This window comes from Sycon ciliatum, chromosome 1, assembly GCF_964019385.1.
Source record: "Sycon ciliatum chromosome 1, ocSycCili1.1, whole genome shotgun sequence".
In the NCBI taxonomy this organism is placed as follows: Eukaryota; Metazoa; Porifera; class Calcarea; order Leucosolenida; family Sycettidae; genus Sycon; species Sycon ciliatum.
The window spans coordinates 46,527,297-46,539,676 of NC_088643.1; the positions used below are offsets into that span (position 1 = coordinate 46,527,297).

General features: G+C 46.5%; 1 protein-coding gene across 1 annotated transcript in view; it reads left to right on the forward strand.

Annotated features, from left to right (window-relative positions):
* The first annotated feature begins 1,944 nt into the window (after positions 1 to 1,944).
* Positions 1,945 to 12,380, forward strand: part of LOC135828966 (RNA polymerase I-specific transcription initiation factor RRN3-like) — a 12,432-nt gene continuing 1,996 nt past the window's right edge. The window contains exons 1-17 of the mRNA XM_065341407.1: positions 1,945 to 2,264; positions 2,359 to 2,415; positions 3,254 to 3,343; positions 4,900 to 5,029; positions 5,632 to 5,652; positions 6,153 to 6,216; positions 7,375 to 7,444; positions 7,783 to 7,881; positions 8,953 to 9,033; positions 9,265 to 9,418; positions 9,677 to 9,723; positions 10,089 to 10,169; positions 10,408 to 10,538; positions 10,888 to 10,932; positions 11,262 to 11,340; positions 11,679 to 11,733; positions 12,201 to 12,265. Of these exons, the coding sequence (XP_065197479.1) occupies positions 2,166 to 2,264; positions 2,359 to 2,415; positions 3,254 to 3,343; positions 4,900 to 5,029; positions 5,632 to 5,652; positions 6,153 to 6,216; positions 7,375 to 7,444; positions 7,783 to 7,881; positions 8,953 to 9,033; positions 9,265 to 9,418; positions 9,677 to 9,723; positions 10,089 to 10,169; positions 10,408 to 10,538; positions 10,888 to 10,932; positions 11,262 to 11,340; positions 11,679 to 11,733; positions 12,201 to 12,265 (1,368 nt within the window). The 5' untranslated portion in view covers positions 1,945 to 2,165. The remainder of the gene's footprint in view (positions 2,265 to 2,358; positions 2,416 to 3,253; positions 3,344 to 4,899; positions 5,030 to 5,631; positions 5,653 to 6,152; positions 6,217 to 7,374; positions 7,445 to 7,782; positions 7,882 to 8,952; positions 9,034 to 9,264; positions 9,419 to 9,676; positions 9,724 to 10,088; positions 10,170 to 10,407; positions 10,539 to 10,887; positions 10,933 to 11,261; positions 11,341 to 11,678; positions 11,734 to 12,200; positions 12,266 to 12,380) is intronic.

Sequence of the window (12,380 nt, forward strand, 5' to 3'; positions counted from 1 at the left end):
TGGGTATCCAGGCCTCTCTAAATATTTAGTGAATGTCCCCAGCACATATGCAAAGGACTCTCTAAAGTCTTACAATAGCCCTGATGGATACAAATGCATGTGTCTCATTGCTGGCTGGGTTGGCACATTATCGTGTCTTGCCCAATCGAAGGAAGAAACAACAACTGTCAACAAAATTCGTTGGCAAACGTCAGGCACTCGCGGAGTGTTTTTGCCGAACTTGTCCATCCTTGGGTAGCTGCTGAATTACCTGGAATTGTTCTTGGCGCACACTGCACTTGCATGGTGGGCCTGGGAGAAGCATGCTCCCATGTTGCTGCAGTGCAGTGTTGTTTTGACTGAATTTACATTGGAGACTGAAATGTGATGTGTGCTGAATGTCAACACCTACACCACAGGGTCACTCACCAGTGGCTGGCACCGTCAATGAACACTACACGAAAATAGTATACATGGATTTTACTTCAGCTGGGCAGAAATAATTGGAGCACCGTGCCCATAACCTACAAGTAGTCTCACTTCTCTTTCGCTGCCTGACTCTCTCTGTCTCTCTTGCTTTGCATGCCTGTCAGTGTATCCATGTGTGTGTGTGTGTGTGTGTGTGTGTGTGTGTGTGTGTGTGTGTGTGTGTGTGTGTGCGTGTGTGTGTGTGTGTGGGTTTTTCTTCCTTATCAGTACGAGTATGACAATGTTGACATGCGGTGGCTGGTAGCACGAAAGCTGACAAAGTCAAACACGGCCATCATCTTCATTGCTCCTATGTAGCCAAAAAGTTGGTGTAGTGGCGAACTTAGTTGTCCTGATCTTAAAACACGCTGATGAATGCACATCCAATACAGCAATTGTTTTTTCCTGGTTGTCCCTCGACCTGGCATTCTCCATAAGCAGTTGCTGATTACCGGTAGAGTGTCCTCCATTACTGCCTTTGCAAGAGTTACACAAGAAGTAAGATCAAGATGATCCTCACCACAAGAAGATCAAGAAGCTGAATACATGTACCTAATTGTCCAGAAAGACAGAAGATGAGGTATACTAGTATGTGCCGCAGCAGATGAAGAACTGCACAGCGCAGCAACCAAGTGGGAAGCAGAAGAAGATTGCGCAAGTAGGTCGATCAGAGTATTTATCCATGACAAAGGAAATACACGTTGTGCAGAACATGAGGCATACACACTGGCATGGAAGAGATGATGAGTTGCACCCAGGGCCAGTACTAGAATAGCTAGCACCACCAGTCATGTAGAGGTACGTGCATAGAGCTGGGTACATTAGTCATTACCATCAGCATCAGCACTATCAATCATCAAACTCCAGCTATACCTTGCACCCCGACAAACCAAGTAAGTTGATAGTGTTCGGAATCATCTTCGTGTTTCCACCTTTACTGGTGCTGCCACAAATGAGCTGAACAAGTTGGTTAGTTAGTTCGATACGTACTGGGGTGACAGGGGATGATCATGACTTTTCTCTTCGCCAACGAAGTGATGGAACAATATTTGTGTACTTCGAAGTATTTGCATAAGGAGCGAAGTTCTCGAGTCGTGTGTCCGTCATCCACTGGTTCCGTCGTTCTCCATCGTAGGGAAAACGATAACAACTCAAAGACGATCCAGGTGTGGGAACATCCGATCGCGAGCAGCCCTTTGGTATTCTCAAACTACAGTATGCAAAATGGAACTGCTTTCGAAAAACACTGTTTCCTTCCAGTGCTGTCTTCTTTTTTTGCCACCCAAGCTCCGTTTCAAGTCCGGTGATCGGTGGTGAACTCGATGATCTTTGGCCCGAATCCTCATAGGCCGCATGGTATGACTCATTGGAAAGTCCTCTTATAGCTGTGTGCAGTTTTCCACAGTCGAGTGTTTTTTTGTGTGGGACTTCATCTATTTCAAGTGGACGTGGGTGGCGCATGGCCATGGCATGATTCGGTTGATGAGTAGCTAGATATGCATGCAGTTTGTTTATTGATGATTACTTCAAAGTTCTCAACTAGATCGACGTGGTGGAAAATGTAACTCAACAGTTTGTGTTTTGTTGTCAGAGACTAGGCTAGGACTTGCTTTCCCAGTATTGAGCTGTTCGCAGCCATAATCCCAGTCGAGACGAAAGACGAGTTCTATTCACATCTCTGCCACAATGTTGTGGATCGAGTGAGTTGCTGAGGTGTCATGAGTAGCCATAGAAAAAAGCGATCGTCCGCAGGACAAGTATCTGGACCTTTGATTGCTGGAAAAATCATCGGCGATGCCCTTCGAAAAAAAGCTGACGTACGCACACGAATTAGAATCGCCTGTTGCTAGAGACTCTGTGTCAATCATAGAAGTTTGTTCTTGTGCTATTTTATTGTTCTACTGTATACAGGGTGACTCTTCCGAGTACGATGTGATAGTGAGCAAACTATGCGCTCAAGAAGTCGATGTAAGTGATGACATGTCTCTACATGCAGTTCTTGTTTGGGAAAGGGGATTGCAGTGTACTGGAACGTGTACATGTTTCTGCAGCCCATCCCATGTTTGTGTTTCCAAGGACATGTTCTCTGTAGCATAGCAATGTACGGCGCTCATACAGCCCAAGAGATACCACAGTAGACATGGTTAGCATTTTATCGTTCACGCTAAGTCCAACGGTACTCGTACCCAACACCCAAAATACCGTCGGTTTGGTACCGTTTCGACGATAGAAAGCTCTGTTTAGCGGGAGAACAAAACGGTAAGATTCCAACTAGGGTTACGTCACAAGTCGATCGTTGCGTCAGAAGCCGACCTGCTAACCACGTCTTGAAAACACACAAAAAACGGTACACGCCGACGGTCGGAGTTAGCGTGAACGGTAACATGCTAACCATGCCTATAGTATTGTGTTTGTGCAGCTATTGCTGCACTAAATTAATTTCTCAGTACCCATATACCCTAGTTTCTATAGAGCTATTTCAAGGATGCCGTGCCATGCCGTGCCCGCCAGCGGCGCTCACCCCGAGATTGTGGTGAACAGGTCACGCATTGAAAAGTATACGAAATGTCACAGATTTGTCTTCACCAGCACTTGGAGCGATTCTGAAGCTTGTTCTTTTTCGCCCAAGCCATGGAGGGGCTTCCTGGCAGCTGCTCTGGCTCAACATGAGTGTCGGACATGAAGTTTAGCGCCATCCTAGTGCTTCATTCACCAGAAATTATTGCTGCCATGGCAGTGCCATAGCACTTTCAAGCCCTATTGGCTATATTGTGACATGTACCTGTGGTCTCTTTCTGCTGTGTAGAGCGTGCAGCTGCAGCGCTGGCTAAACGGTCTCCGCTGTTGCATCTCCAAGGTTGGACAGAACTGTGACAAGCTGGTCGGCGCAACTCTGGTGAGTAGACGCCATGGGACTTACAAACGAGCGTGTGTGTGCATGTGTGTGTGTGTGTGTGTGTGTGTGTGTGTGTCTCTTTCTCAGACTCTTCCTGACTTTTCTTTCATTCTCCTGGGTGGTTACCAACAGCCAGTGCATGCCGGAGTATGTGGTGTGATGTGTGCGCGGGAAGAAAAAAAAAGATGATGAAAAAAAGACCAAAAATAGGGATTCACTGGCCAGAAAAAGTCACTTCAAATAGCTGTATGGTGTAGACCAGGCTGAATAGTGACGGTCAATTCTTCAGCCTTGCAAGCTGTTGAATGGTGCAATCCCAGCACAAGTTGCTATGGCTTCTGCCGTAGCATTGCTATCATCGCCTCCGGCGATGGGCGTCAAAGGTGTGTGTGTGTGTGTGTGTGTGTGTGTGTGTGTGTGTGTGTGTGTGTGTGTGTGTGTGTGTGTGTGTGTGCGGAGACGTGGACCACGAAGGCAGGCCACCTCCAGAAGCTAAACATGTTTCACCATCAGTGTGTTCGGTCCATCGTGGGTATCGGCCGTCGTCAACAGTGGGATGATCGGATCACAACGGCCACATTAGCGGCTTCATTCGGTGTTGACCCTAACATCACCAGCATCATTCGTCGCCACCGTCTTCGTTGGCTGGGTCATGTCGGCAGGATGGACGACTCCCGCGCACCGAAGCAATTGTTGTTCGGCGAGCTGCCTGCCCCCCCCCCCCCCCCCCCGTCCTCGTCACGGCCCGAAGAAGAGGTGGCGAGATGTGGTGTCAACTGACCTGGCGGACCTCGGCGTGACCACCTGGCTTGAGAGTTGCCAAGATCGTCCCGGCTGGAGACGAGTTGCGAGTAGCACTCCACCACCACAGCCCGCTCCTGATCCTCTTCTCTGTGTCTGTGGACGCCCATTTCGTCGACCAGGAGACCTGAAACGACATGCCAAGTTCTGCGCTCGTGTTCTCACTTGAACTTTCCGACATTCACTATCATTGCGTACGCAATGGGCAAGATCAAGGTCAAGGTGTGTGTGTGTGTATGTGTGTGTGTGTATGTCTGTGTGTGTGTGTGTGTGTGTGTGTGTGTGTGTGTATGTGTGTGTGTGTGTGTGCATGTGTGTGTGTGTGTGTGTGTGTGTGTGTGTGTGTGTGTGTCTGCGTGTGTGTGTGTGTGTGTGTGTGTGTATGAGAGGAAATACATAGAACCAGGGCTAGAAGAAATAATCATAGCTTGTGTGTCTCCCGATGCTTAGTGCTGGTACCTTCATCAAGCTTGAACAGGTACATGCACTTCAATTGAAGCTATGGTCTATCAGGCCATTCGGGGTGAACGCACTCACAAAGGTCATGTGACTGACCGCTTGTGTTCTACCATTGTATTCTATTCGATCGATGCTATGGAAATTTCAAGTCATAACTCCCGGTATTTTTTTAAATCTTCGTTAAGCCTGTCAGTCTTTCACAGGATCGGCGACTCTCTCTCTCTCTCTCTTTGTCTTGACCTGTGTGTGTTAATTCTATGTTCTTTCTTCCTTTGTCTCTTCTTTCTGATACTTAGCAATTGTCTTGGGCCTATCGGGAGAAAGATGCCGTCATTGCCTATTCCGAATACCTACACGACTTGGTTGCTGCCCATGCCCAGTATCTCAGCCCATGTGTCTTCATGCTTGTCAAACTCTTCATCTACTGTAAGTACTAAGTACATAATTATACATGTACATGTCTGTTTATAATAGTGTTTATACTGGGGCTGCATACATTTTGGTCCTGTACCCTGTGATTCTCCTAATGCATGTTACTGCAATGTAGTGCATGTACAGTAGTTTGGTTTGCTGATCACATGACTCTACCGCTGCAGTGTGGTGTGTTGAGTGTCGGGCTTGGGCTTGGCAATATGCGACCCATTGAAGTGGCCAGCACTGACCCAGCCCTTGCACTGTCTGTTTGGTTGTACTGTCAACGGTTGGTTTTGAGCACGGCACCTAATGAAGATGGATTAGATGATGCTAGGTAGAGCGCTGCACTCCATGCCCGCTTGACAATCGGTTGGGCAGTAATCCTGGCTTTGTGCATCTGTGTCCAACTGAGTATGTGTGTGCACACAGGGCTACTACCCTAACCACTAACTACCCTGCGACCTGTTCTTATGAATATGTGTTCTCATACTTAATGTGTGTGTGTGTGTGTGTGTGTGTGTGTGTGTGTGTGTGTGTGTGTGTGTGTGTGTGCGTGCGTACACGTATGGTGTATGCATGCGTGTGTTCCGTCTCCTGCTCGCTTGTGTTCTCAGATGAAGACCGGTCGGAAGAGCGTAAGTTGGACTTGGAATCTGCCACGTGTGTGTATATATGTGTGCTATTTCATGTGAGGGCCTTTTTGTGCTGAGTAGCAACGAAAAGTATATACATGCAGCTGACTCAATCTGCGGATAGCTAGCTGTTTCAACCTTGTTAGGTCTCATCAGCGGAGCTCAGGGTCACTGGCCGAACCGACCACAATAAGGTCTAGTGAATAGGAAAGAATTTTTAAATCGGCAATTTCAGAGTGCTCTAACTGCGAGAACACAGCAAGCTTTTCACATGTAACTGCTGAGTGTTTTTGAACACGAAACTCGGAGTAACGAGAAAGCTTTTTGGTCTCTGTTGTTCTGCTTTTTGTAGTACGCTCTGCCCTTGTTAGGGTATTGTGCACTATTTGCAGCAAGGACTTCAGACACTTTGTGTAACTGATGAATATAATTACGTGCATGTATGCTGTACTTAGACTGAGTACCCACCTGCCGGTGCTGTTGATGTTCTTTGTGTGTTTTAGAAAATCAACTTGCATTTGAGCGCTCTATGAGTTGCTTGAGTCACTTGCTTGATCTAGTACCTGTGTAAGTCTATCAGAGAGAGAGCCTCCGCCTCTCGAAATCCTTGCTCTTGCCCGGGTGCTTTGTTCGTGGTGGTGTTTGATTGGTTGTCCAAACTCTTTAGCTGCTTGTAGAAAGACATGATATTCTGCTGGTGGCTGTGGCTGGACAGTGTTGTGTATCTCGGTAGCTGTTTTACTTGATGGTACTGCAGGCATGAATTTATCCTGTATCGCATCGCAGTTTGCGATGCAAAATCGATCTACTGCTACTCAAAAGTCATCGTGACTCGCAGAAAACTGCGATACATACAAACTGTCTATGCCTAGCCTTTACTGTCAAGTAACATGCATACAGTGCAGTGTATGTGGTGCAGGCACTCTCAATCTGCGTGCACATGTATGATTCAGTCTTTTTTTGCAAATGCGCTTTCAGGCATCATTCTCAAGAAGGACATTGTGGTAAACACCCAACCTTCAAAGAACAATGCTCACCAAAATCAAAGGCTGCTACACAATTGTGATTTTGTATAGCAGAAACTGCTATGCAAAATTATGACAATAAATTCATCCCTGTACTGTATGTTTGTTGTTGCCTGTAGCTCGATGGCATTGTGCGTTTATTGGTGGCTGTTGCTCAATGGCTTTGTGTATTTATTGTGGCTGTTGCTCAATGCCACCTGTACTGTTGTCCAATGCTACCTGTACTGTTGTCCAGCGCTACCTGTACTGTTGTCCAGCGCTACCTGTACTGTTGTCCAGTGCTACCTGTACTGTTGTCCAGTGCTACCTGTACTGTTGTCCAATGCTACCTGTACTGTTGTCCAATGCCACCTGTACTGTTGTCCAATGCTACCTGTACTGTTGTCCAATGCTACCTGTACTGTTGTCCAGTGCTACCTGTACTGTTGTCCAGTGCTACCTGTACTGTTGTCCAGTGCTACCTGTACTGTTGTCCAATGCTACCTGTACTGTTGTCCAATGCTACCTGTACTGTTGTCCAGTGCTACCTGTACTGTTGTCCAATGCTACCTGTACTGTTGTCCAATGCTACCTGTACTGTTGTCCAATGCTACCTGTACTGTTGTCCAATGCTACCTGTACTGTTGTCCAATGCTACCTGTACTGTTGTCCAATGCTACCTGTACTGTTGTCCAATGCTGCCTGTACTGTTGTCCTGCAGTGGTCTACACTGTGTTAAGCAGCACCTGGTCACTGTGTGCCCGTATAAAGGACGCTCGCCGGTGATACAGGTAAGATGATGCACACGACTGCACACGGTGTGGGCTTTAATGCCCACCCTGCACCACGGACATCATCTTGTTCTAGCATCATGATCAGCAATGATCAGGAGATCCCTTGAAAGTCCGAAGTTGTGACTCTAACCTGTCTGTACATAAAACTAAGTCTTGTTCTTGCCGATGAATAGTCTTTCGTTGTGTACTGATACATTATACACATCGAGATGACTTTATCCTCCTCTGCTTCTCTGATGAGCTGTCACCTTAATTTCGTATGGAAACACTTGGCTGCAAAAAAAAGGTTCCATTATAGTCTTCCTTTCTGTTCGCTGTGTTGTGTGGTTTGTTAGGAGCACTTTGTACGGAATTGCCTGCGGCTGATCGACTTCTTCCCTGTATTGATGGGTGACATTGTGGAGATCTTGGTTGACCATCTGATGAAAGTGGATGTAAGAAGTATATGTTGTTACTACTTGTTAGCACGTCTGTTGCATCATGGATCAGCTCATGATCACTTGTCTTGCATGTGCATGCATGTGATACGGTACCTATCCAGGCCGACACAGTGCGTGTGAACTAACCGGAGGCAGAATTGCTTTGAACATTAGGGATTTGATTGGACTACCGTTATGCATTGAAACAATAAAAGCCCCTCTCGAATAGAAGCCTCCTCAAAATTGCCATTGGGAAAATAGAAGCCCGCCGCCTTCTGATCCAGTGAGTACGGTATGTTCTTTGCTATGGCCTTGCTGGGCTTTTTGATTATTTGCTCGAACTATTTAATTATGGCTTTGAAGCCTACCCTCTGAGTTGATGTAGGCTTGAGGCCAATGTATATTGGTGGTGTAGGACTTCAAGCAGCTTCAATGTATATTGGTGGTGTAGGACTTCAAGCAGCTTCAATGTATATTGGTGGTGTAGGACTTCAAGCAGCTTCAATGTATATTGGTGGTGTAGGACTTCAAGCAGCTTCAATGTATATTGGTGGTGTAGGACTTCAAGCAGCTTCAATGTGTATTGGTGGTGTAGGACTTCAAGCAGCTTCAATGTATATTGGTGGTGTAGGACTTCAAGCAGCTTCAATGTATATTGGTGGTGTAGGACTTCAAGCAGCTTCAATGTATATTGGTGGTGTAGGACTTCTAGCAGCTTCAATGTATATTGGTGGTGTAGGACTTCAAGCAGCTTCAATGTATATTGGTGGTGTAGGACTTCAAGCAGCTTCAATGTATATTGGTGGTGTAGGACTTCTAGCAGCTTCAATGTATATTGGTGGTGTAGGACTTCAAGCAGCTTCAATGTATATTGGTGGTGTAGGACTTCAAGCAGCTTGTTCGAAACATCCCCCCCCCCCCCCCCCCCCCCCATGAAGAATGTGTGTAGTATAGCCGTGACTCTTGTTGTCTCTTGTAGAATCTGAAATGTTGCGTTGTATTTTCAGCTCACTCTTTCTTATCGCTTGATTCTGACACTGTTTCTGGTACCATTTACTTCTGTGCCCCCTGTGTTGTTGCTGATAGCTTGATGTATCAAAGGAGGACCTTGAAGAGGAATTAAAACAGCCAGACGAAAGTGCCACGACAGTGTTTCAGCTGGAAATGGTAAGCATAGTATGAATTTTACTGCATGCACTACACCAGCAGCAGCAGTAACAACTACTATTGCAGCAACGACGACAACAACAACTACAGCGACAACGACAACAACAATTGCGTTTGAATGCCTTTGAACGCCTACCAGGTCATTTTCAGCACCCTATCTAGAGCTTCACTCATGCCTGTACACATTGTATTTGTCCTGTACACATTGTATTTGTTTGCTTATGTGTTCAGGACACAGCAGACGATGCCTCTTCTGCTGCTGCTACTGCTTCTGCAGAGAATGCAGCGTGTGCTCCCATGGCAAATGTTCCAGCGCAAAAACTGGACATATGCATGATGCACATGGTGAACTTCATCCGAAAGCACAGTCACCATGCCAGTGGAGGTGAGTATTGTTGTGTGGATATGCGTGTACGTGGGTGTACGTGTGTGTGTGTGTGTGTGTGTGTGTGTGTGTGTGTGTGTGTGTGTGTGTGTGTGTGTGTGTGTGTGTGAGAGGGGTCCTGATGTATGCTATCCAGTATCCACCAAACTGAATATGTTTGAGTGCAGGTGTTTCTTGTTCCCTATTGTTTTATCTCGTCATGTTGGTGAAACCTCTGTCTGTGTCTGATATTTGCTGTTGCATCCCGTTTCCTTGCAGAGTTCCACTTGGATGGGGCAACAGCTGTCTTTCAAGCGTTGTGCAAGGTGGGTGAAACCTGAAGGCCATTCCCGTGAGACCATTGTTACCCTGCTATGTGGCCATCCTTCGTTTGCACTTTGCAGTGTGTCATTCCCATGAGACCATTGTTACCCTGCTATGTGGCCATCCTTCGTTGCACTTTGCAGTGTGTCATTCCCGTGAGACCATTGTTACCCTGCTATGTGCCCATCCTTCGTTTGCACTTTGCAGTGTGTTTTACTTTGACTTGTGTTAGAAGTTATCACGTTGGGCTGCTCGACGCGTTCCAAAAGTGTACTTTAAGAGGTGTGCCTGTATCTGCTGTGCCAAAAACATGTCTGCAAACTGTCAATTTGCCCATGTTCTTCTCTGCTTCTTTGTGTTTGTGTAGGTTTTCCAGAAAGTTTTGCTGATGACCCATGGCACATCACATGTTCAGTTTCTGATCTTCTATATTTGTTCGGCACACCAGGTGAGTGCTGCAGCTCAGAACCGGGCTGCTACTGTATTGATAGCCGTATGCGAGAAGTGGTTTGAAGCTCTACAGGATCTTGTGGCATGGCTTTGGAGTTCAGTACACAGTAGCAGGGTGTTACTTCGCTGTCTTCCGTACAGTTGCAGGGCCGGAGATGTCTTTCAGGGGATGAGTTTGCCATGTCTGCCATGATCTCTTGTACTGAATGTGTGTGTGTGCTGTCCTTGTCCTGCAGAGTTTTACCGAGGGCTTCCTGCATCTACTCTGGAGCAAGGTGGAAGATGTCAATGGCGGTGCTGTAACGAGACAGGCAGCGGCGGCGTACATGAGTAGCTTTGTGGCAAGAGCAAAGTACATCCCGCTGAGGTGAGGCTATGCGGTGTGAGCAATGTGATCTGTACTAGTACAAGTACACTGAGCAATGTGATCAATGTGATCTGTACGGTACTAGTACAAGTACACTGAGCAATGTGATCAATGTGATCTGTACACTACTATACAAGTACACTGAGCAATGTGATCTGTACGGTACTAGTACTAGTACACTGTAGTGTGTAAGAGCACTCCATGTCTGCAGTGTATGCAGTAAGTTAGCTGGAGTGCAAGATCCTTGTCTGTGTGTGTTGTGTTCTTTCTCGCCTGGCCTGCTGGCCTGGGGGTGTCGTGTAACTGTCTGTGTGCTCTTGTTGTGTTCTGTGTTGCATTCTGTGCTCAGTACGGTCACGCTTTGCCTCGACCTGATGTCAGAATGGGTTCTCAAGTAAGTGTGTTTGTGTGTGTGTGTGTCTCAGCGTCTCTTTCTCCCTGTGTGTGTATGCCTCTGTCTCTCTGTCTCTCTCTCTCTCTCTCCCTCTCCCTCTCTCTCTCTCTCTCTCTCTCTCTCTCTCTCTCTCTCTCTCTCTCCTTGTATTGATCCCTATGTGCTGGGGGTGATGTTTTGTTACTTACCTAACAGTACTGATACTATTCACAATCATCCAGTATTTATTACTCTTCACAATCATCCAGTGTTTATTACTATTCACAATCATCCAGTGTTTATTACTATTCAACTTGTCTCTTCAATGTTTCCGTGATCCTGTGTGTCAGGTATATTCATTTGTGTGACAGCTCAGCACGGTCAATACCAGACGTCAACGCTCACTCCGTGTTCTTCAGTGTAGTGCAGGTCAGTAGCAGTTGTTCAGTGTAGTGCAGGTCAGTAGCAGTTGTTCAGTGTAGTGCAGGTCAGTAGCAGTTGTTCAGTGTAGTGCAGGTCAGTAGCAGTTGTTTAGTGTAGTGCAGGTCAGTAGCAGTTGTTTACACCATACTACATTGTAACGCTATATTAGTTGTCTCCAGGGTATGAGTGCTGCTGACATGAAGTTTGCCGGCACAAGTGTGCATGTATGTATGTATGTATGTATGTATGTATGTATGTATGTATGTATGTGCAATGGCTTGGCTGGTATGTGATGCTATGTGTATTGGGTCTGTGCTCTCACTCTGTTCTCTTTTCCGCTCCAGGCAATTCTATATATTTTTATTTATCGACATAAAGCCCTGCTGGGTATGGACGATGGTAAGTGTCTATTGCTATATCTGTTGTCATCTGATCCCTGGAAATCCTGAAGAGAAGCCTTTATCCTACAAGTCGAAATTCGGAGAACTTTGCCTAATAAACCCGGGAAGACTCAATTTTGGAAATCGTTGTACTTGTCCGTGGGCACTGTGCTTTGGGCGTTTGGTCGATGTCTGGTTGCACAGGTAGCTAGGCCTACGGATAGCCCCCTGAATCCCCTGGATCCCGGCAATCCATGTAAATACATGACGGTGTATACTAGTAGTCATATAATCACTTGTATAATTATGTTTGTTATGTCCTGCAATGCCATAGAAAAGATTTGTCTGCATCTCATCCCCCCTCCCTGTGTGTGTGTGTGTGTGTGTGTGTGTGTGTGTGTGTGTGTGTGTGTGTCTCTCTCTCTCTCTCTCTCTCTCTCTCTCTCTCTCTCTCTCTCTCTCTCTCTCTCTCTCTCTCGTGCACAGGTTGGTCGTTTCTGCAGAGCATGCAGTTTGAACGGATCGTCACATGCCGTCTGAATCCTCTCAAGGCAAGCTGATTGTGCTGTCCTCAAGCGAGTGTTTTCTGTTCTGCTTACGAGCACAGCTGTACCAATGTACTTAGTACCCTGGTTTCATGCTGCAGAGGTTTTCCAATTGCTTGTA